We start from the raw sequence: 21,669 nt of genomic DNA, 5'->3' as shown, positions 1-21,669 counted from the left end.
CCAGGTCCTGAATCCAAGCAAAACAAAACGGGCATTAACCAGCTGGTTACAATAGATCATTTAAAAGAATGGTGTCGGGGACTGTAGTGTTTCACACATGTTTTAAACTCTCAATACAAACTGAACTGAATCATTTCTGCTTTTTAAAACTTTATATGAGCTATTTTTGAGACACGGCAGTCCAGTGAGTCGGTTCATGACGCTACAGAGATGGCACATGTTCATATTTTTGTAGAACTTTTTTAATTTTTCTGGATGGCAACAACATGCAGCAGCTGAAGTAAGCAGGTTCTCATTTATTCCAGGTTTGTAGAAACTATCTCAACAGCTTCTACTCACATGCAGTTGGTTCTGCTGCTTTTTGTACCTCTATCAATTTGGAACAAGTCATCTGACACGTCATGTTAGTGCGGTCAAACAAATCCCATACTTAACTGCAGAAGACATAGATTTAGCTGATGTCCCTGACAGAAAGGCATCAGGATTACAGCCGGTACGCTCAGTGTCATTGTTTAAGGCATTCTAGTTATTTCATGGTTTCCTCTTTTGTACCTTCAGCTCTGATGTGTATAGTTAGGCCAGACGGGCCTCCTCAGTTGTGTAAAACCGACGAGATAGGAGAGATAATAATCAACTCCCGTGCTGGAGGCACGATGTACTATGGCCTGCCTGGACTCACCAAAAACACCTTTGAGGTATGTGTGAGGGGGGGAGATGATCCAACAGCCTGCTGTGTGTGTATGTGTGTGTGTGTGCTGACAGGAAAGGAGCTGTTTAATGTGGCTTTCTCTCTGCAATGTGCTCAGGTGATACCGGTTAACGCTAATGGAGTTCCTATTGGAGAGATTCCATTTGTGCGGTCAGGACTCCTGGGGTTTGTTGGCCCAGTAAGTACAACTCATTATATCATCTCTAGTCGTGTGAAACCATGGCTCCCTGAACATGCAGGATACTGACTCAGCTTTTTCGCCACTCCTCCCGCCTTCACAGGGCAGTTTGATCTTTGTGGTGGGGAAGATAGAAGGCTTACTGATGGTGAGCAGCCGGAGGCACAACGCCGACGACCTGGTGGCCACCGCTCTGGCCGTAGAGCCGGTCAAGACAGTGTACCGTGGAAGGTAGACAATGCATGTTTCACCGTGTGTCACTGTTGATTTCTCTCTTTGTCACCACTGACATCTAGTGGCTGAAAGCAAACATAGCATGTAAAAAGAAAAAAATGCAGTTGGACAGTTCAGTTCGTCGCAAACCTTTTCATGTCTCTTCACTTCATAATCACAGACTTTAACTTATTTTACTGGGAATGAATGTAAAGTGTTGCATAATTGTGAAGTGGAGAAAAATAATGCGTGATAAAAAATATTGAGAATAAATCTGATAAGTTTGACCTGTTTGTCTTCAGTCCCCTGAATAAAATCCAGTACAATTGTGCAGTCAACAATATATTGTCTTCTGAACTACTTTATGTTGGTTTATTTATGTGAGTTACTAAAGGGACATGGATACTTTTTCTGTAGTCCTTCTATGTCAAACTGTTTCTGAATTCTCTGAAAAGTCTCCACTATTTGTTCTTGTTTCTGTTTCTATTTCTACGTCAGGATCGCCGTGTTTCCAGTCACCGTGTTCTACGATGAGAGGGTCGTAATTGTCGCGGAGCAAAGGCCAGACGCCAGCGAGGAGGACAGCTTCCAGTGGATGAGCAGAGTGCTTCAGGTAAACGAGAAACGTCTTAATTACCGTTTTCAAGCGAGCAACGTTTGACTTGGTTTCCTGGCTTCCCCCTCCAGGCCATCGACAGCATCCACCAGGTTGGCCTTTACTGTCTGGCTCTGGTCCCGGCCAACACCTTGCCCAAAACACCCCTCGGCGGCATCCACATCTCCGACACCAAGCAGTTCTTCTTGGATGGGAACTTGCACCCCTGCAACATCCTGATGTGCCCCCATACGTGCGTCACCAACCTGCCGAAGCCCCGCCAGAAGCAGCCGGGTGAGTCTGACAAAAGAAGTACTCACTCATTGTTATTGTCTATCTACGTACAGTTATGGCCAAAAGTTTTGAGAATGACACAAATATTATATTTTCCCATGATCTGCTGCCCTCTGGTTTTCATGTGTGTATGTCAGATGTTTTCATCACATACAGAAATACAATTGCAATCATATTATGAGCAACAAAAGCTTTTATTGACAGAATGAGTTAATGCAGCAAGTCAATATTTGCAGTGTTGACCCCTCTTCTTCAGGACCTCTGCAATTCTCCCTGGCATGCTCTCAATCAACTTCTGGACCAAATCCTGACTGATAGCAGTCCATTCTTGCACAATCAATGCTTGCATTTTGTCAGAATTCCTAGGTTTTTGTTTGTCTACCCGTCTCTTGATGATTGACCACAAGTTTTCAATGGGATTAAGATCTGGGGAGTTTCCAGGCCATGGACCCAAAATCTCTATGTTTTGTTCCCTGAGCCAGTTAGTTATCACCTTTGCTTTATGGCAAGGTGCTCCATCATGCTGGGAAAGGCATTGTTCATCACCAAACTGCTCTTGGACCGTTGGGAGAAGTTGCTCTCGGAGGACATTCTGGTACCATTCTTTATTCATGGCTGTGTTTTTAGGCCAGACTGTGAGAGAGCCGACTCCCTTGGCTGAGAAGCAATCCCACACATGGATGGTTTCAGGATGCTTTACAGTTGGCATGAGACAAGGCTGGTGGTAGCGCTCACCTCGTCTTCTCCCAACAAGCTGTTTTCCAGATGTCCCAATCGGAAAGGGGATTCATCAGAGAAAATGACTTTACCCCAGTCCTCAGCAGGCCACTCCCTGTATCTTTTGCAGAATATCAGTCTGTCCCTGATGTTTTTCCTGGAGAGAAATGGCTTCTTTGCTGCCCTCCTTGAGACCAGGCCTTGCTCCAAGAGTCTCCACCTCACAGTGTGTGCAGATGCACTCACACCTGCCTGCTGCCATTCCTGAGCAAGCTCTGCACTGCTGGTAGCCCGATCCCGCAGCTGAAACACTTTTAAGAGACGGTCCTGGCGCTTGCTGGTCTTTCTTGGGCGCCTTGGAGCCTTTTTGGCAACAATGGAACCTCTCTCCTTGAAGTTCTTGATGATGCGATAGATAGTTGACTGAGGTGCAATCTTTCTAGCTGTGATACTCTTCCCTGTTAGGCCATTTTTGTGCAGTGCAATGATGACTGCACGTGTTTCTTTAGAGATAACCATGGTTCACAGAAGAACCATGCCAAGCACCAGCCTCTTTTTAAAGTGTCCAGTGGTGTCATTCTTACTTAATCGTGACAGATTGATCTCCAGCCCTGTCCTCATCAACACCCACACCTGTGCTAATGGAGCAATCACTGAAACGATGTTAGCTGGACCTTTTAAGGCAGGGCTGCAATGAAGCTGAAGTGTGTTTTGGGGGATAAAGTTCATTTTCTAGGCAAATATTGACTTTGCAATTAATTGCTGTTAAGCTGATCACTCTTTATAACATTCTGGAGTTTATGCAAATTGCCATTATTAAAACAGAAGCAGTAGACTTTGTAAATATTAACATTTGAATCATTCTCAAAACTTTTGGCCATGACTGTACTGTACATCAATCCGTTGTGCTACTTTTTGTTGACTAAATTTGGCAATATAGTGGCCAAAAAATAAAAAATGTACACAAAGATTAGGATCATCTTAAATGCAACAGTAAAAGCATGTTAGAAATAACAATGCAAAGGTATAAATGCATATTATGGTCAATAAATATCTGGTTCCTAACATATTGAAATCATAAAGTGCTAACTTGTGTAAATTTGAGTTGAAATATATATATATATATATATATATATTTTGTTTTAGATGTAAATCCTGTTACAGTAACTGTGGGGGTATGAAAAGTAAATTAAGATGTATATTGTACACTCATGTCAGTAAAAACATCCAGGGTACTTGATTGTAAGATGCTAGTTGATGATAGTTAACATAATTACTTCACCCTCTGCTGGGAAGGTAAATAATCCAATTGTGAAAGAAAATACAGTTTTTAATCTCAGGGATTATTTTGGCTTCCGTTTCTCCTGAATCCTGATGTTATTAAGATGTTATTGTTTAGTACTTGATTTGCAGCAATGTTGATAAGATTTTCTTTTCCTCTATATTGACATTTGTATATTTGTGTTACTCTCGTGCTACATTAAAACAAGAACTGCATTTAGTTCATTAATCATAATTAACTGTGAATAAAAAGAAAATCTCTTTATGTCAGCTCTGCGTTGGGTTTTCAATGCTTACCGATGTTTTCCTCTTTCGTAGTCGGAGTCGGTCCTGCGTCCGTCATGGTGGGGAACCTGGTGGCGGGGAAGCGGATCGCCCAGGCTGTAGGGAGGGATCTGGGCATGATCGAAGACCAGGATCTGGTCCGAAAGGTAGGACTTTAACCCACGTGTCCAACCAAACGCTAGATCCTAATCTATTGAATTACTAACAGCACCTGCTGCTACATAAGCTGCAGGAATGATGATACATTTGATACTCAATATTTGGTGTTAGAGTTATAAAAGTGATGATTGGATACTATCGACTGCCACAGTAGATCCAAAGGCTTGTTTTACAGAAAAATCTGGATTCTTCTTTCCTTCTGCTCCGTGTTTTTTTTTTTTTTGGATGTAGCTCTGTATGTGGCCCACTGTGATGGTAAGAACTGCAGTTCTCTCTGGCATGACTCCCCACACCCGTGTTTATTCTGGTCACGTGTTAACCTGTGCTGTGGTGCATGCTTGTTTGATTTTTATAAGATATGCATCCTCTGATGTTCACTACCTCTCACACCCAAGTGGCTGTAAGCTGTGTTGACTCAGAGCAGAGTTGGGTAGTAACTAGTTGCATTTAATTGAGTAACTTTTGGGGGGGGGGAATTACTTTTAGGAGTATTTTTACTCTGCTGGACTTTTTCACTGAATGAAGAGCAAACGATTATAAATAAAAGTTAAGCAGATCCAGCCACACACTTTCAGTTTTTGTTCAAGTTTAATACATTTTATATTGAAAGAAACTGAATTGGAAATATTTTCTTTCGTCTGATTTTGTTTTTTGTAATTATGTTATTTATATGAATTAGTTTTCATTTAGCTCCTTGAAATACCAACTTTTTCCACACAACCTTATATTTTGATCTGTTTGATGATGTTTTTTTTTTTTTTTAATATTAAACGACTGATGTTTTGATCTCTTTACCAAATACTTTTTTTACTCTTGCTTGAGTAATTTCTTGGAGGATACGTTTTACTCTGAGATTAGTAAAATATATTGAAGTGGTTCTGTTCTTACTCGAGTACAATTCTTGGGTTCTCTACCCACCTCTGACTCAAAGTGAGAGTTATACATTATGTTGGATATTTATGTTGGATTGTTTGTCACCGAGCTGTGCAGCCTCTACGCGCCACTTTATTTTACTCCCATCAGGATTTGCCCTGTGTAATTCTTTGTGCTTCTATAGATGTGCTGCTGTTCATTAGTTTTCTTACCAAATTGCAGCATCAGTATTTGACTGAAGCTCTTCAGTGGAGGGCCCAGACTGACCCAGACCATGTTCTGTACGTTCTCCTTAATGCAAAGGTACAAAGTTACTCCTGTCCGGCTTTTCCCAACACTGATTTCTGCATTACTCTAGATTACGTGTCTTTATCTCCTCTTTTTTTTTTTTTGTCTTTTAGGGTGTGACAGTTGGGACGGCGACCTGCGTCCAGCTTCACAAGAGAGCAGAGAAAATAGCAGCTGCCCTTTCTGAGAAAAGCAGCATCAACACCGGGGAGAACGTGGTGCTGCTCTATCCTCCTGGCAAGTTGCCTCTGACTCTGTCTAAAGATTACTTACGATGAGACTTAAACAATTTTCATTCTTTTATAACTGTGCGGTCGTCCTCCATGTTTTCCCCCAGGGATCGATTTGATCGCGGCCTTCTACGGCTGTCTCTACGCCGGCTGCGTTCCAGTCAACGTCAGGCCTCCGCACCCGCAGAACCTGGCAGCCACTCTGCCGACTGTTCGGATGATCATTGACGTACGCCTGTTTAAAAATGTTTTCTCGGTCACGGTCCTTTTAAATAATCATGCTAGCATTTATACTGAGATATAATCAGAAACTTGGAGATATTTAATTTATTTGGATATTTACAATGCTTTGCAAAAAGAAAAGCATTCATCCTCTCCAAAGGGCATTAATGATGCCTGGACTGTCGACAAATTTTAACTCTTCGTGTTTAACAGTTGCGTGACCTGAAGAACGCACGACTTGTTTACAAAACAAATCTAAATCAGCAGCAACATCAACTGAACAATTCAGCATCATGTTGCGCGATTGGGTGTGTGGGTGTTCGTTCCTCATTTAAATTCTGCAGCAGCTTCTGCTTTCCTTATGAATCACACCTGTGTTTTGTTGCCAGGTCAGCAAAGCCGCGTGCATCCTCACCACGCAGAACCTCATGAGGATCCTGCGCTCCAAAGAGGCTGCAGCATCCGTCAACATCAAAACCTGGCCGACAGTCATTGACACAGGTGATAAAACCCACCAATTCAGTTCATTTTAAACATTTAGGGACAATTCATAACATGTCATCTCAAGGCACTTGAGAAAGAAAAAGTTCAGTCCAATCACACATGTATTCAAATAGATCCGAGTTAACAAGCAGTCCAGTAAAGTTCAGTTCATTATTAAAATTGGTTAGAGAAATGTTCTATGCACTGAAGCCCAGCAGATTTCGTTGACTTAAAGCGTTCGCTCCTCCTGGACGGGAATGTTGCGACAGCAGTCAGTCGCTCGCATCGCAACTTTTTATTTCTCTGTAAAACAAGAATCTCCAAAGATGAGTTATGAGAGATACATACCCATATAATGTTATTTAACAAAACATTATTTTGTACTTATTTCTTACTGTCCTACATGCATTTTCGTCCTTTTAAAAGCGTTGCTCTGTTCCTGTTTGCAGACGACCTCCCTCGCCGACGCCCTCCACAGATCTACAAACCTCCCACAGCAGAGATGATCGCTTATCTGGACTTCAGCGTCTCCACTACAGGCATGCTCACTGGCGTCAAGGTGGGAGATCCTGCTTTTTGCATGTCTCTAATCGAATCCATTTCTAGAATATAACAGTCAGATTATCATGATATAAAAACACTACTTTAAAATGTCATTATCCCTGTATATGATGACTCTATCTCGCCATAATCATAAGATAAAACTGTTATCATGAGACAGGATTGAGATCTAATGTGAATGTTCTCATCTAGACAGCTATTTATGTTATTGTGATAAAAATAAGGAAATGTTATCAGATAGTCAGACCCTAAAACTGTATAAAATCAATTACATTTCTTGTCATCTTGAGATAAAGATGTATTAACAACCTTATCACAAAAAGAAAAGTGTGAGATCTTTTTCTCTCTACATAATTAGACAATCAAATGGTGATTGGACCAAAAAACAAACTTGAGATCTTCTCATCTTTTCATGACCGTATCAAGTTTAAGATTTTGTCTTGACATGAAAATATAAAACTGCTAGCATAACAAAAACAAGCTTGAAGTTTTATTGCCTCATATTAGTGAAGTTACGAAACTCTAGATGGAAGCGTATTTGAAAAGAAACCAGAAAATAACAATAGTTAAAAACCTTTTCTGTGTATTCATCACAGATCTCTCACGCAGCAGTCAGTGCCCTTTGTCGCTCCATAAAGCTGCAGTGTGAGCTTTACTCTTCTCGCCAAATTGCCATCTGTCTGGATCCTTACTGTGGTCTGGGCTTCGTCTTGTGGTGCCTTGCAAGGTGCAGTAAGCCATCGCTTCCTTTACGTTATGTTTGTGTCTGTGCTGGTTTTCCTCAGATCTTCATCATCATTTAATTTTTTTTACTTTAACCTTCAGTGTTTACTCTGGCCACCAGTCCATCCTGATCCCTCCCTTTGAGCTGGAGAGCAGCGTGTCTCTGTGGCTGAGCACGCTCAGTCAGTACCGCATCAGGGACACTTTCTGCTCCTACTCCGTCATGGAGCTGTGCACTAAAGGACTGGGCACTCAGACCGACTTACTGAAGGTGAGGGCCTGCACACAACACACAATCAGGGTTTGTGGCGAACAAACTTGGATATGATTGTCGCGTCTGGTTGTGCTCAAGGCCCGCGGGGTGAACCTGTCGTGCGTGCGGAGCTGCGTCGTGATAGCGGAGGAGCGTCCTCGTCTTGCCCTCTCACAGTCCTTCTCCAAGCTGTTTAAGGACGTGGGGCTGTCGTCCAGGGCGGTCAGCACAGCTTTTGGCTCCAGAGTTAACCTTGCTATCTGCCTGCAGGTAAACCAAACATCAGCACTTGTTCTGTCTTAGTTTGATTTACATACTTCCTCTGGTCTGAACAATTGTAAAACAAAAAAAGAAACCAGGATTCGTAATATTTGTATTTTCACTGTTTAAAATATGCTAACCCAGGACAGGTTGGCACTGTCTCTTTAGCTCAAGCCTGTTGTCTGCCAGTTTCTTTATGTAGATTTTTTTTTGCACATTTTATATTTGCTTTATGTAGATTTTTTTTTGCACATTTTATATTTGCGGTGAAATAATTCAATATGGATTTTCAACATTAAAAGTGTGAACCTGTCTGACGTTTTGTGCGTGCCACAGGGAACCACAGGCCCTGATCCCTGCACGGTGTATGTGGACATGAAGTCTTTACGTCATGACAGGTAGGAGCACAGGAGGCTCGTTTTTAACTAAAACTGCGTGATTAATTAAACCACTCAACGCTTTTAAGCTTCAAAACTGAGCTTTGGCAATATAAAATAAGTTAGAAATTGTACTTTACTCTTTAAACTGTGATTCTATTTCTGTTATGAGCATAATGCATTTACCCTGAGTTTTGAATAAAATACACAAAAATAATGTTAAGGATCAAATTTCTGATTGTTTTTTCCTCTTAAAGATGTCTTTAAATTTGATGCCGTTAACCGTAGCAGCTCAAAACCTCTTTATCTTATATGCTCTGTATTATCTGTTCTCAACATCCTTTAAAGGTTTTAGATTATTTTTTGTCTATTCCTGGTTATTATAAAAGCTCAGGTACTTGACATTCTCATTCATCTTTTAATGCGTTTTCTGTTTTAAAAACATGCCACATTTTTTTCTTTAAGTCGTTTAATACGCCTTAAACAGGATGCAAATTGTGATTTTTACGTTGTCTCTTCGAAGTATTTAATATTCTTCCGTGATAAAGACGCGTTATGGACGACGGCATATGTCGGCGTAAAAGCTGTGTCATCCAGCATTAACGGAGCCTCCGCAGAAAGACAAGTTACTCATACCATCTGTCTGAACTTGTCCAACACCGTCACGATTTTTAGACTCTGGGATTTTGTTCTGGTAATGCGCCAGATGGTTCCTCGCCTCGTCAGTTCAAAGGATGCAGGGATTTCAAAATCTGATCCATCTGGATCAGATTTCACCTCACCGAACTTTACAGCTCGGTCCAGTTCAAGGTGTTCGTTTCAGGTTTTTGATATTTGTTATTTGTTCGTAGCATAAAACCAGTTTTACTTTTAATTCACAAGGAGCGATCTAATTTTGCTCTGTTTTTGATGCCAAAAGTGTCACAATCGCAACAATTAAATGATAATAATTATTTATACATATCATGAAAAAGATCTGTAGTTACTTACATGTCCACAATTTGTTAAATTAGCAAATTAACTGAGGGCAGGCATATTAGGACATATTTTATATCTTGTATGCAGGTCTCTAAATCCATTAAAAGAAGCGATGATTGGTAACTAATCAAGTATTATTCCATAATACTTATAAAACCTAATCTGTTATAATATTTACTCCATTTTCACTGTTCAGCTTCTGCAGCTCACCACGAAACACTTCAACCCGCCACTCTGGCTCGTCAAATAAATAAAAGACTCAACATCTGCACGATAAATCCACTACAGTGGCAGTGGGATGGGCTTCCTCTGCGGATTCTTTTTCTACCGATTGTTGAATGCGGGCAGGTTTAACAAGCAGCAGCGACATCCGCTCTTTAAAATGGAAAAAGACGGTAAATGGCTCGCACCTCAAGCAAGGTTATAAAAGTCAAAGGGTCGTTCTGCACATCTGAATTCTCTCGAGACATCTGGTGCAGGAACGCTTGCCTCAGTCCCTCCCACTGACACTGTTGTGGACGTAACCTGCATTATATTTCTGTTGAGCAGACAAATGGGGTGCGATATGTGGTCTGCAGTCGTAGCTTGATGATATTTTTGCTTCGTGTCCCTTTTAGGTTTAAGGCTCTGCATTTTTGTAAATGTGTGTCTCACTGTTTATGTTGTCGGGCGTTTCAGAGTGAGGCTGGTGGAGAGAGGAGCACCTCAGAGTCTTCCTCTGATGGAGTCTGGCAAGGTGGGGAAACATAAAATGTTCTCCACTGTTACAGAGCGGCTTGCTAAATCCTCACACAAAAACATGTCGATGATATATTGTTGTCATTTCTTTAAGATCCTGCCAGGCGTCAGGGTGATCATCGTGAACCCAGAGACCAAAGGTCCACTTGGTGATTCTCACCTGGGGGAGGTAAAGTGGCTGAAGTTGCTCGTTTGAGGCGACAGCGTCTTTGTACCAACATAAAATCACTCCATGGTTGAACAAACACAATTTTTTGTTTGTCTGCCTCAGATCTGGGTGAACAGCCCTCACAATGCCAGCGGTTACTACACCATCTACGGCGAGGAGAGTCTTCAGGCCGACCACTTCAACACCAAGCTCAGCTTTGGAGACCCGCACACTTTGTGGGCCAGAACTGGATACTTGGGATTTGTGAAGAGGACAGAGCTGCTGGACGCAAGTGGAGGTAAAGAGGCAGACCAAACTCAAACTAGCTTAAAATAAGTTAGACTGAAATTAGACGATTGGAGTTGGTAAGTTTGAATATACAGGGCTTGTGAAAACAGATCATCAGACGATTTAGGTATTTAAAAATGCTAATGCACCAGTAGTGCATTAGCACTACTGGTGCTAATGCTTATATTTTTTATTTTTTTACAAATTATTCCACGGAGACGTCACAACAAAGCTTATCAACAGTTATTGACAAAGCTTTCAAACTTTATTCGCACCTCTTGAACTTTTCCACATTTTCTCTCATTATTAGCTGCAAAATAATAGTATATACTGAAGTATTTTGGGGGTTTTCTGCAACAATTCAACACAAAGTAGTGCAAAAAAAATTATCCATAATTTTTAACTCTTTTTTACAAACAAAAATGCGCTTCCTTCCACTCTGCTCCTGTGTGCCACTTTGTGTTGGTCTATCACATAAAATGCTGATAAGAAACTCGTGACTGTGGAAAGGGTTGAGGGGTAGGAATGCTTGTGCAAGGCACTACACCATATTCCCTATAATTACTCCTACAGTAACTGAACAAAATTTTTCTTTGCTCTCTGCAAACATTTCTTTGTGTCTCAGATCGGCATGACGCTCTATTTGTGGTTGGCTCACTGGACGAGACGCTAGAGCTACGAGGGTTACGCTACCACCCCACTGACATCGAAACATCCGTGTCGCGAGCTCACCGGAGTATAGCTGAGAGGTGAGCGTGCCGCCGATGCTTTTCTAATGCTAAAAACCTTCCCGTTTGTGTTTCCAATTACATTTTGGCGACATCCCAGCTCATTCCGGGTGGTTCGGCATCATCCCTGTGCCTCTTTCTCTCTCTCTTTCGACCTCTCTTTAAACCTCACCGACGTAAACCTCCTCGCTCTCGTCCCTCGCAGTGCTGTGTTTACATGGACCAACCTGCTGGTGGTGGTGTCGGAGCTGTGCGGCTCGGAGCAGGACGCGCTGGACCTCGTGCCCCTCATCACAAACGTGGTGCTGGAGGAGCACCACCTCATCGTGGGCGTGGTGGTGATCGTCGACCCCGGCGTCATACCCATCAACTCCAGGGGCGAGAAGCAGCGGATGCACCTACGTGACTCGTTCCTCGCCGACCAGCTGGATCCCATCTACGTTGCGTACAACATGTGAGGAGCTTGTGGCCATCCGATGGGTGCAATCTCTGGATGCGTCTTCTGCGGCGTCGCAGGCTCGATGGAGTGTGTGTGCGTGCGCGTGCGTGCGTGTGTGTGTGCGTGTGTGTGGAGAGCAGAAAAGCATGAAGCACGTGTACAGACACGCAGCCACGTGTGACACCAGCATATCTACACCACTGCATGTCTGTGTTTGGGGTTGAACACTGTGTTTTTTCTATGAACATAAAATCATGCAGACAAGGCAGTGAACGTACACCGTGAGATGAAAAGCAAAGCAAAGTCTCTGATGCACTTTTTTTGTGTGTGTGTGTGTGTGTGTGTAGAAATGGCAAAATAAGACAACAGGTCAATTTTGATAACAAAAACTGTCGTCCTGTCTTGGTGAAAGTCTGTCCCCTTCACGTCCACACAGAGCTACTAATCTCAACACGGCTTGAAGTATTTTTGTACGTGCAACTTTCAAGCGAGCTCACCCCCAAACGCATGTCCCGAGCCCCTTCATTTCATTTCTTAGCAACGTGGATAAGCAAGAGGACAAGCCATGAAGACAGACCTCTGTCTAAGCCAGTGTGCATACTTAGAAATCTGTTCCCCTACTTTTATCGAAACCAAATAGATAATTCCTGCTTTGATATATTTCCTGCCTTACAAAACTTCAGCCATACATTCCTATCTTTAACTTTTAATAAAATTGCTATTAATGGCTTTCAGATTCTTCCTTAACCAGTGGAGCAAAAGTTCTGACAAATATCCAAAAGGGATGATAACAAAACAAGAGCCCGTACTCTGTACTGTAACAAAAAAAAGGGTCTCTTTGTATTTTCGATACTGTATGTCACTGTATAGATATTTTTATTTGTATAAATGTATAATTGTTTTGTTCACCTCTCTCAGCTGCTCCTCTCTGAATAAGTAACTGAGCTGGGAGGCGGTAACAGTAGCAGGAAGAAGATTGTAAATAGGATCTAACAGTTAAAAGTACTTTTGTTTGGGGATATTAGCTATATATGGGTCGGGAAGATAAATAACTTTAAATCATTATGTATCGGTATGGATATAACGTTGCACTTTTTGAAGAAACAAACAAAAAAAGATCTATTTTATTATAACAATGAGGCATTATGAGCTTATGGTTCAGGAGCATGTTATTCTGAGCAGAATAATCCAACGTTTACTGGGAGGGCTATCACTGTTAATGCAGGAACTTTCCCCCGTTAGTGTCTGTAAGGAAGGCTGCAGAACTAATAATATGACTGTTTTCAGGCGGACGGGTTACTTTGTGGAATAAAAAAAAAAAAAGTATAAAAAGTGATGTCCACTTCTGTTCATCCCACATCCATGGCCACCATGCTGCCAAACAGTTGTGTACAACATTATGGAGCGATAAGTTCAAACCAGGTTCCTCTCAGCAGTCAAAAGCTCAAACTTTTTTTTTTTTTTTTATGTGTTTGTGCAACATTTTGTATATAATTACTTTGAATTCTCAAAGCAATGTTGTTTGTACTGTAACAGGCAGAAAATAGTCAACTTGTGTCATAAATTATTTTCTGCATCGTCACTGGAATATTTAAGCACTCGCGAATGCAGCTGCAGGCTGAGCCACACGCCATCCAGAGGAAAATAAAAACAGAGATGAGCATAAAAGTACTGCATCTCATCAAAATGTTCTGTTCAGAAGTTTACATCCACTCATGGTGAGTGTGAGCATCATGTTAATTTGGGGTTTGTTAAGTGATTGTACCACAAAGAGCTTTAATGACTTAATAAGCCAGAACTGAGTGCACAAGTATGAACTCTCCCGTAACGACACGGGATCAAAGTAATAAGATAAGCTTATATATACTCATACAGCCCCAATCTATAAAAATGCAAACTTGTGCATCCGTGTTTGTTTATGTATAATCATTTAACCCCCAAAAGGAGAACAGCTGAGGTCGAAGTATTTCTAAAATTTATGCACAAGATAAGTGTATGTAAACATTTGACCAGCAATCATGCGCTTCCCTTGTGCTTCATCATTTAAAGACTCTATATAATGACTTGCACAATGTTTCAGTGATGAAACCTTTGTTTCAGCCCAGAATTTGTTCTAATTCTTAAATTTTTTTTATGGCTTTGCCGTTGCCCCATTTTACCATTTAAACAAATCTAGCCCAATTTTGGAGAGATTTGCAAACCTCAACGGTAATCACAAATATCAAAATAATGCACTTTGCACTGTTTAAATAGTTTTTGCCCCACCCTGCTTCACATGGCACAGTGCCCCATTTTAACAACATAGGGTCCAACAGTGCTTCATCTTGGCTTTAACCCTTTGATTCATAGTTGCAGCAGAATGTTGGCACAACTCGGCCACGAAGGGACTGGCTCGAGGTACATCTTATTTTTGACATAGTAGAAGAGATAAACAGGTATGAAACTAACTTCAGGGAGTAAAACTGGTAAAACAGGACTGGACCTGGTGATCCAACAAGTATGAAAGAGTGGGATCCATAAACTGGATATTTGACAAAAATGAGTCTCTGCAAATTATCAGAGGTCTGAAGCGACAACCAGAATCCATCTACCTGCTTTGCTGGGAAGTCTACAAGGGCTTCTTCTGGTTCTTACTCTTTTGTTTTGTTTTTTTTCCAACTTCAGATTTCTTACACTATGCAATCCAAATGATGGTGCAATTTAATTTCAAAGCTTGCACAGTATGGAAAAATAAACATGATGCTAATTTTTTTAAAACTAAGAAGAACTGATCAGTTTTACCCAGTAGTGTACTTAAGGTTGCATTCATCTCTACTGAGTTGTCAATATTTTGTGTATGCACTCTGACTATGTTGTATATTAATTACTCTGTGAAATCTACATTTGCTTCAAGAGGGCGTAATCCACTGTCTATGGAGGTGTTTTAACTCAATATGTTAAATATTAAGTGGTACACCCTTTACCATTTTGCTTTCTGCCATTTTGGTTTGTTGTACTTTGTTTTATACTTAATGTATAAGTAATGCAGAATAAACCGAAACATTTAATCATACAATGTGCCTCAATATTTCTGTACTTATCGTAGTGCACATAGAATGACAGGTATTGAAATGTTAGACTTTACATTATTTGAAAAATAGCCTCTTTTAATGTTAATGTTGAAAAGATTAATTTGTTTAACAGTTAATTTGTTGTGTTATATGATATTCCATATTTCTGCACAGTGATTATAAAAAGAATTTGAAACCACATACCATGTTGGAAACCTATACAGTTCCTAGTAAAATAGGGACAAGAACTTCAAATTGTATCATAATTTATTCATAATCTACATGTTACATAAAGCAACGTGTGCTCAGCAGTACTTTCAGATGCAGAGTATGCAAAAAAGTGCAAATCCAAGAGAAACAAACTATGCATTTAATAATAAAAAAGAATTCAAAACATTAGAAAACACCAGAAAATCATGCTACAAAAAGTTAGAACTATAAATGTTGTGCCCCAGAAAATGTCATGTTCAAAATCCAGTCAAGACTTGCCACCATTAAAAAAGTGGCAGGAGCTTCACTTTAAAATAGATGTTAATATAAAAGAATAAGGAAAGACTGTAATATGTAATGTCTGTATTATATTACTTTTATTTAGAGATGATAATTTGAGTGAACTCCCCAGTACAATTTTGGAGGAATGTAAAGAAAAAGCTATTAAAGCACAGATTAATATCTCTGACTTAATACAGGTTTAGTGGGGAGCAGGATTTAAGTAATAAGATCATAATCCATTGAATTATTGCTCAACAGTAGTATTATTACACAAGTGCAAGCATATTTGTTGAAGCCTTACATACTTTGAATACAAAATGTCTCCATATGTATTTTTTACAACTACAAGTTCAGAATTACAATATGCAATAATATTTTATTCTACTGTAATATTGTTTTATTGTACAACTCCTGCAAACTCCAACTTTGTGGCACGGTACACTCAAACTTTTTCCTCCAATCACAAAGCTCAAAGGAATAATTACGTAATCTTTTCTGTACTCATAAGCCCCGCCCATTTCCTTTGAGGGGGGAGAAAAGTGGTCAGCTATTTTTTTTAAGCTGACATCTTCGTGTTTTTAGCTGTTAGCCGTTACTGCTAAGTAAATTTACAGGTTCCTACCGAAATAAAAGTCTTTACACCAATTGCCCGAGCTTCACGCTGTGAACAAGAACAGTCCCACTTCATTGAGAAGGTAAATTATCCAGCTGGCTGAGCGGTACTTTTTGTACTCGTCTGTCTGTCTGCTCCGCTCTGGCCGTAATGGCGGCTCGTCGCTTCGTCAACGGCTCGCCGTTCTACGAAAAGGGAAGGTGTAGTTAGCTTAATGGCTCCTCGTATCGCTGACGTCTTTTGACGCGATAAGTTGCGTGCCAGTGACAGAGTTACATATATTTGCTCACTGAGACAAAAAGCTCATCCATGCCGTATACCAGCCTAACGAAACTTGCCAAGCATATAATTCAGAAACGGTTGCTTTTATCGCTCTAAAGTGTATTACATCCGCTTAAGTGGTTAGCCACCGTTAACTAGTAGCTCTAACATTAGTGAGCTCGAACGTTCTAGAAGTAAAAGCTCTATATTTTTAAGTGCTGGAGTTTTTTTTCGTTATAAAGTTGTACATTTTGTAGGATTGGGCATCAAATCAATGAGGGCAAAAAGTCAACAGTATTGACTCCAGATCCCTGCAGTGTTTCGTAACTCGATATTAACGTTACTTGCATTGCCAAATTTGAGTCAACCAAAGAGGAAGTCGTATTCTGGTTGACTTAATTTTCATTTATTTAAGATCATAATTGATCTGCCACAAAAAGTAACAAGAAGGAGGTTTTTAGTGGTTGCGCATATTTTAAACGTTTATTTAGGCGCAATCAGTCGGACCATGCAGTTTGGTGTTTTCAGCAAAGTATAGACGGGGAACGGCGCGGCACAACAGCTGTTGTTATATTAGAGTTGCTGTGAGTCAGTAATATTGATTTATTTTTTCTCAGTTACTATGGAAGAAGTACAGCAGGGCAGCAATGGCACTGAGTCACAGACTGCAACCATTCCCACTACCATCACAGCCTCTCAGTTCTCTCAGATAGCGCAGCAGGTAACTAATATATGCCATTAAAAAGAAAACCTGCCATTCTGTGGAGCTATACAAGCAGTTTACGACTTTAAACTGTGGTTGGAACTCGGCTTATAATTTAGTACTAATCAAATTCAAAATGACATAGAACCTGCCCAAGTTGCTGCCTTTTCGTCTAAATATGGTTTAAAGATATATGATGACAGCATAAAATCCCACATCCTTATGAAAATAATGAAACCATTTTGTATGAAAAAAAGTTTATATCTATAATCATTTTTAAATTGAAAAGCTACAGATCAAAGATTTTACACAGAAAACTAATATAACATTAATTTACAGCGCTTGATTTTATTTATATTTGTATATTTCCACTAATAATTTTTCAGTGTGAAAACTAACATTGAGTTTGAGTTTTTGCAAATTGAGTGCCAAAAAATCCCACAAAGTAATATAAATGTATCAACACTGTTTGTAATTATTTAAGTGTTTCCCTAGTTTCTTCAAATGTAAAAATGAATGCATTAAAAGTTATTTAAATATATGAATTTGTTGATTACATATTTAAATATTTATATATTTAATTCAAGTATAATGTCACTATGTCTTTAAAGTAGAATAATTATTTTTGTAAATTCCTTTTTTTACTTGGTATTTCATGTGCTGAACTGCACATGAAATAATTTAAGCTACAGTGAATCAAGTACACACTGACTTTTGATTGATTTAATTAACAAGGACAATGAGTCAATTTTAAATCAATTACATTGACAAGAGCATCCTTGGTCCAGCCCACTGATTTCTATGGATACAGCTGAGAGACTAAAATAAATTCAACATGTGCAATCAATAAAATGAATAGTTTATTCAGTAATAATGATGCATTTATATTATCAATATATTTGTTTTTAATAAAAAAAAAAACTTAATCTATTTTGATTATTTCTTGCTGATTTAAAAACAATATTGTTATTAAATTGGGTCACTTTTGGAGCTCTAATTCTACAAACTATTTACAAATATAAATGATGTATTCATAGAAACACTTCATGGTAAAGAATTGTAGGTGTTGTCGCTGTCTTTCCAAGTTAAGTTTTCTAATGTCTCTGAAGTATGTAAAATAACATGTATTACATTTTTATGATAAAAAACATTGCGTTTATGACTCTTGGCTTAAAATCCTTTCTAATGTGTAAGTTAAAGAAACAAAAATTCACTTAAAACCTAAGTGTAAATGAGACTACATGTTGTAGTAGTCTCATTTACATGTGGTTTGTGTGTTTTTACCTTTTTCGGAAATTCTCTTCAAATAATTGCCATATAGAAATAATGTTCTATATGGCAAACCATATTTTGTCTGTATTTTATTTCTATCTGAATTTTTCTAGATGTCATTGGGAGGCTCTTCTGTGGCAGTTGTGCAACTGCCTGGGGGTCAGTTTCAGGTTCAGGGAGTGATCCAGTCTGCACAGTCGTCAGTCATTCAGTCCCCTCAGGCACAGAGTGCAACGGTGAGCACAGCTGCTTTTCTTGGCACTCATGTTTTTCATTCTCATTGTTCTAATCTAGACAAGACAACTGCAAACCAAAATTTATTCCGTCATATACACTGAATGACCATATTTGTTTCCTCTAGGCACTAAACCTAGAAGTAAAAAGGGTGTAGTCAAACAGGTGGCAAAAAGATAAGACATGAAGTGTGCTTCTTGACTGCTGTATTTAAATATTCTTTTCTTTTTTTTTTTGAGTGATTATTTTAATAAGGTCATAGTGAGTAGTTTCCTAGTTTTACAGTACTATAGTACACCTTCTCATTCAGAAGGCACTGTTAAAATAAGATTTTTGTTGATGTGTAAGAAGGGATATTATGTTACTACTTGCTCTTATAACTTCACCTTCTACTGCCAAGGCCCAGGGTAGTGATAGTGACGATTCACAAGACTCCTCAGATAGTGGAACAATAACCCAGAAGACCAGAGAAATACTGGCAAGGCGGCCGTCGTACAGGTAAGAAATTGATCGAATTAAATCCCAGATTAAAGCTTTAACGTAATTTGAGAAATCACTTAAATTCTTTTGTCCTGCAGAAAGATCTTCAATGACCTTTCATCTGAGGAAACGACACACATAGAAGGAAAGGATAGCAGCCCAGCATCCACAGGAGTGACAGGTGTTACTGTACAAAGCACACCAATCTACCAGACCAGCACCGGCCAGTACAGTAAGAACGTCTCCTTCAGCTTAAAGCGAATACATGGATACTGACATTGGATGTGGGGATGTTTGAAGCTCACTTACTATTTGTATTTAATTTTAGTATGCAGTACTTTTGATTTCTCTAATGGAGTGAAATATGCAAATAAGTACATGTAATGAAATAAGGAATATCGTTTTCTGTCATGTTTTAAAGAATATCTTTTTTTTTGTTGTTGTGACTTACCACATTCTAATTTTTTCTTCATAATTAGTTACCATAGGTGCTAATGGCACAATCCAGCTGGCATCTCCAGGGTCTGAAGGCATTCAGGGTCTACAGGCCATCACTATGGCCAACTCTGGTGGAGCACAACAAGGAGCTACCATCCTTCAGTATGCCCAGACACCCGATGGCCAGCAGATACTTGTGCCTAGCAACCAAGTAGTAGTACAAGGTGAGCATTTAGCATATTCATCAAATTTTGTTTTGCCAGAATTATTTATTAGTCTTATTTTGTAATTGAAATGGGGCAACAGGTTAAATATTTCCCAAAAAGTCTTTAAATAGTATTCAGCTATTTTTATAACAGATAAAAGCGATTCCAGAAAAACTCAATTAATCATCTCCCATATGAGTCACTGACTCCAAGGGCCATTTGCAAAAAAAAAAAAAAATTAACAGTTTCAAAGTATTGAATGTATAAAAGAAAATAAAAAAAAGATTCTTAACATCGAAGGTTCTCTTACAAATCACACATCCAAAGTAAAATATGTTGTGGCGTAGTCACAACATAAAACTTCCAGTCAAATGCTAAAAGTTGTGACAGGATTCATATGACCCGTGTTTAGGTGCCGGAGGAGAGGTGCAAACGTACCAGATTCGGACAGCACCCACATCTGCCTCCCTTTCCCAGACTGTTGTGATGAGCTCTCCTGTTGGACTGTCCCAGACTAAAACTGATGATCCAACACTAAAGAGGGAAATCAGGCTTGCAAAAAACAGGTAAATACACAGTTTAGTTTGGTGGCTCAACTAAAAAGCTCACAACAGTTTGGACAGAACAAAGTTTTTATTCTGAAAAAAATAGATCTGTCAGAGGTGCTTTTGATGTTTGGTTAGCAGATCGTTAATGAGAGTTTAAACACTGCTTATAAAAGACGGACTCCTGCACAGTTTTAATGAGTCAGGATAAGTAAGGCAATCAGATTATTTTTTAGAACTTTTTAAGTACGGAAACATTTCGTTTCCATTCATAAGACTTCTTCCTGCTTCCATTTTCCAAAGTGAAAAACATCTTTATCTGAATTGTTATGTTGTTGCTGAGCAGGAAAGGCTTTTCAGTAGTCAAGCGATTCGGCTGCTGCAGCTACTACACATGATGTTACCTGGCTAGGAGGAGCTTGAATCATCTCAGTTTCCCTCTAGACACAGAAAAAAAAAACAATCAGCCAAAAAAACTCATTATTAATTCATATTCAGTCAGTTGTTTTTTGTGTGAGGTGAACCTTGTTTGTTCACACCATCTTGATGCTATGAGAATTTGTACTTTGAAAAAACAATGCATTCGTTCCATTGTTTTAAAGTTGGAAGTACTGATGGTTTTCCTGGTTTCAGGGAGGCTGCTCGCGAATGTCGGCGAAAGAAAAAGGAATATGTTAAATGCCTGGAGAACCGTGTTGCAGTTCTGGAGAACCAAAACAAGACATTGATTGAAGAACTGAAAACATTAAAGGATCTGTACTGCGTTAAAACAGGATAAACCTTTTCAATCCATATCGAGGCGGTGTGAAATGACACGGCTCTCATTCATTTGGACAAGTCTGGGTTTCTGGGAACACTTCATTTCAGGCTAAAAGCCTCCAGTCTGTGTTTTTTTTTTTGTTTTTTTTACTCTGATATAAAGTGACTTTTGGCAGTGAGATTTACTGGACAAATTGACCATTTTTCCAACTGCTGTTTTTTTTTAAGCAAAAAACAAAACAAAAAAAAAATGCTAACGCTATAACATTTATAGTTGTGTACATTTTTAATACTGGGAGGTTTGAAATTGTGAGCTTTAACGTTGAGTCTCAGTTTCCAAATGTATCCCTTTCCTATTTTCTTGTGTTTTTAAACCTGTTGCTATTGGAGTTAATTGACCAGCATCTGCAGAATTTTGACTGTATAAATATCACAAAGATGCATTTTCTTTTAATTATGTGAACCAGCAATTCCCCTCTTTTCCCTTTTTAAAAAGATGTTACAACTGTCATTCCTTATATTTGTGCAATGGAGTATAAAGGGTATCAGAAATATTAAATGTGGTTTGGTTGTTACTTGGCAGTTACTTTGACAA

The 21,669-nt window shown here is 39.3% G+C and overlaps 2 protein-coding genes across 6 annotated transcripts in view; both read left to right on the top strand.

Annotated features, from left to right (window-relative positions):
• Window positions 1-13,666, top strand: part of dip2bb (disco-interacting protein 2 homolog Bb) — a 43,703-nt gene extending 30,037 nt beyond the window's left edge. For 2 of the 4 annotated variants that reach the window (XM_017304845.1, XM_017304846.1), the window contains 21 exons: window positions 559-695; window positions 807-887; window positions 991-1,118; window positions 1,599-1,713; window positions 1,788-1,989; window positions 4,306-4,418; window positions 4,663-4,686; window positions 5,527-5,607; window positions 5,706-5,829; window positions 5,930-6,051; window positions 6,434-6,545; window positions 6,977-7,086; window positions 7,685-7,815; window positions 7,914-8,082; window positions 8,164-8,334; window positions 8,662-8,723; window positions 10,359-10,416; window positions 10,513-10,587; window positions 10,690-10,864; window positions 11,480-11,603; window positions 11,788-13,666. In XM_017304845.1, coding sequence (XP_017160334.1) covers window positions 559-695; window positions 807-887; window positions 991-1,118; window positions 1,599-1,713; window positions 1,788-1,989; window positions 4,306-4,418; window positions 4,663-4,686; window positions 5,527-5,607; window positions 5,706-5,829; window positions 5,930-6,051; window positions 6,434-6,545; window positions 6,977-7,086; window positions 7,685-7,815; window positions 7,914-8,082; window positions 8,164-8,334; window positions 8,662-8,723; window positions 10,359-10,416; window positions 10,513-10,587; window positions 10,690-10,864; window positions 11,480-11,603; window positions 11,788-12,040 — 2,567 coding nt within the window. In that variant the 3' untranslated portion in view covers window positions 12,041-13,666. The remainder of the gene's footprint in view (window positions 1-558; window positions 696-806; window positions 888-990; window positions 1,119-1,598; window positions 1,714-1,787; window positions 1,990-4,305; window positions 4,419-4,662; window positions 4,687-5,526; window positions 5,608-5,705; window positions 5,830-5,929; window positions 6,052-6,433; window positions 6,546-6,976; window positions 7,087-7,684; window positions 7,816-7,913; window positions 8,083-8,163; window positions 8,335-8,661; window positions 8,724-10,358; window positions 10,417-10,512; window positions 10,588-10,689; window positions 10,865-11,479; window positions 11,604-11,787) is intronic. The other 2 variants (XM_017304847.1, XM_008410116.2) reach the window with 1 other exon arrangement.
• A 1,730-nt stretch (window positions 13,667-15,396) lies between these two features.
• On the top strand, window positions 15,397-21,633 carry atf1 (activating transcription factor 1). Of its 2 annotated transcripts, XM_008410113.2 has the most exons (8): window positions 15,397-16,258; window positions 17,055-17,158; window positions 18,526-18,648; window positions 19,047-19,144; window positions 19,225-19,358; window positions 19,606-19,788; window positions 20,183-20,336; window positions 20,949-21,633. In XM_008410113.2, the coding sequence occupies exons 2-8, from the start codon at window positions 17,060-17,062 to the stop codon at window positions 21,091-21,093; spliced, it is 936 nt and encodes a 311-aa protein (XP_008408335.1). In that variant the 5' UTR covers window positions 15,397-16,258; window positions 17,055-17,059; the 3' UTR covers window positions 21,094-21,633. The 2 variants fall into 2 exon arrangements, with proteins under 2 accessions (XP_008408335.1, XP_008408336.1); XM_008410114.2 differs by lacking the exon at window positions 17,055-17,158 and having other exon boundaries at window positions 15,398-16,258.
• Window positions 21,634-21,669: the final 36 nt, after the last annotated feature.

This window comes from Poecilia reticulata, linkage group LG5, assembly GCF_000633615.1.
Source record: "Poecilia reticulata strain Guanapo linkage group LG5, Guppy_female_1.0+MT, whole genome shotgun sequence".
In the NCBI taxonomy this organism is placed as follows: domain Eukaryota; kingdom Metazoa; phylum Chordata; class Actinopteri; order Cyprinodontiformes; family Poeciliidae; genus Poecilia; species Poecilia reticulata.
This window is presented reverse-complemented; position numbering and strand designations above follow the sequence as displayed.

Bases quoted from the DNA above. Each gene is read 5' to 3' on its own strand.
- atf1 (XM_008410113.2), top strand. From the start codon at position 17,060: ATGGAAGAAGTACAGCAGGGCAGCAATGGCACTGAGTCACAGACTGCA. The intron at 18,649-19,046 runs GTGAGCACAGCT...TCTACTGCCAAG, and splicing joins CTCAGGCACAGAGTGCAACG to GCCCAGGGTAGTGATAGTGA. The intron at 19,789-20,182 runs GTGAGCATTTAG...ACCCGTGTTTAG, and splicing joins CAACCAAGTAGTAGTACAAG to GTGCCGGAGGAGAGGTGCAA.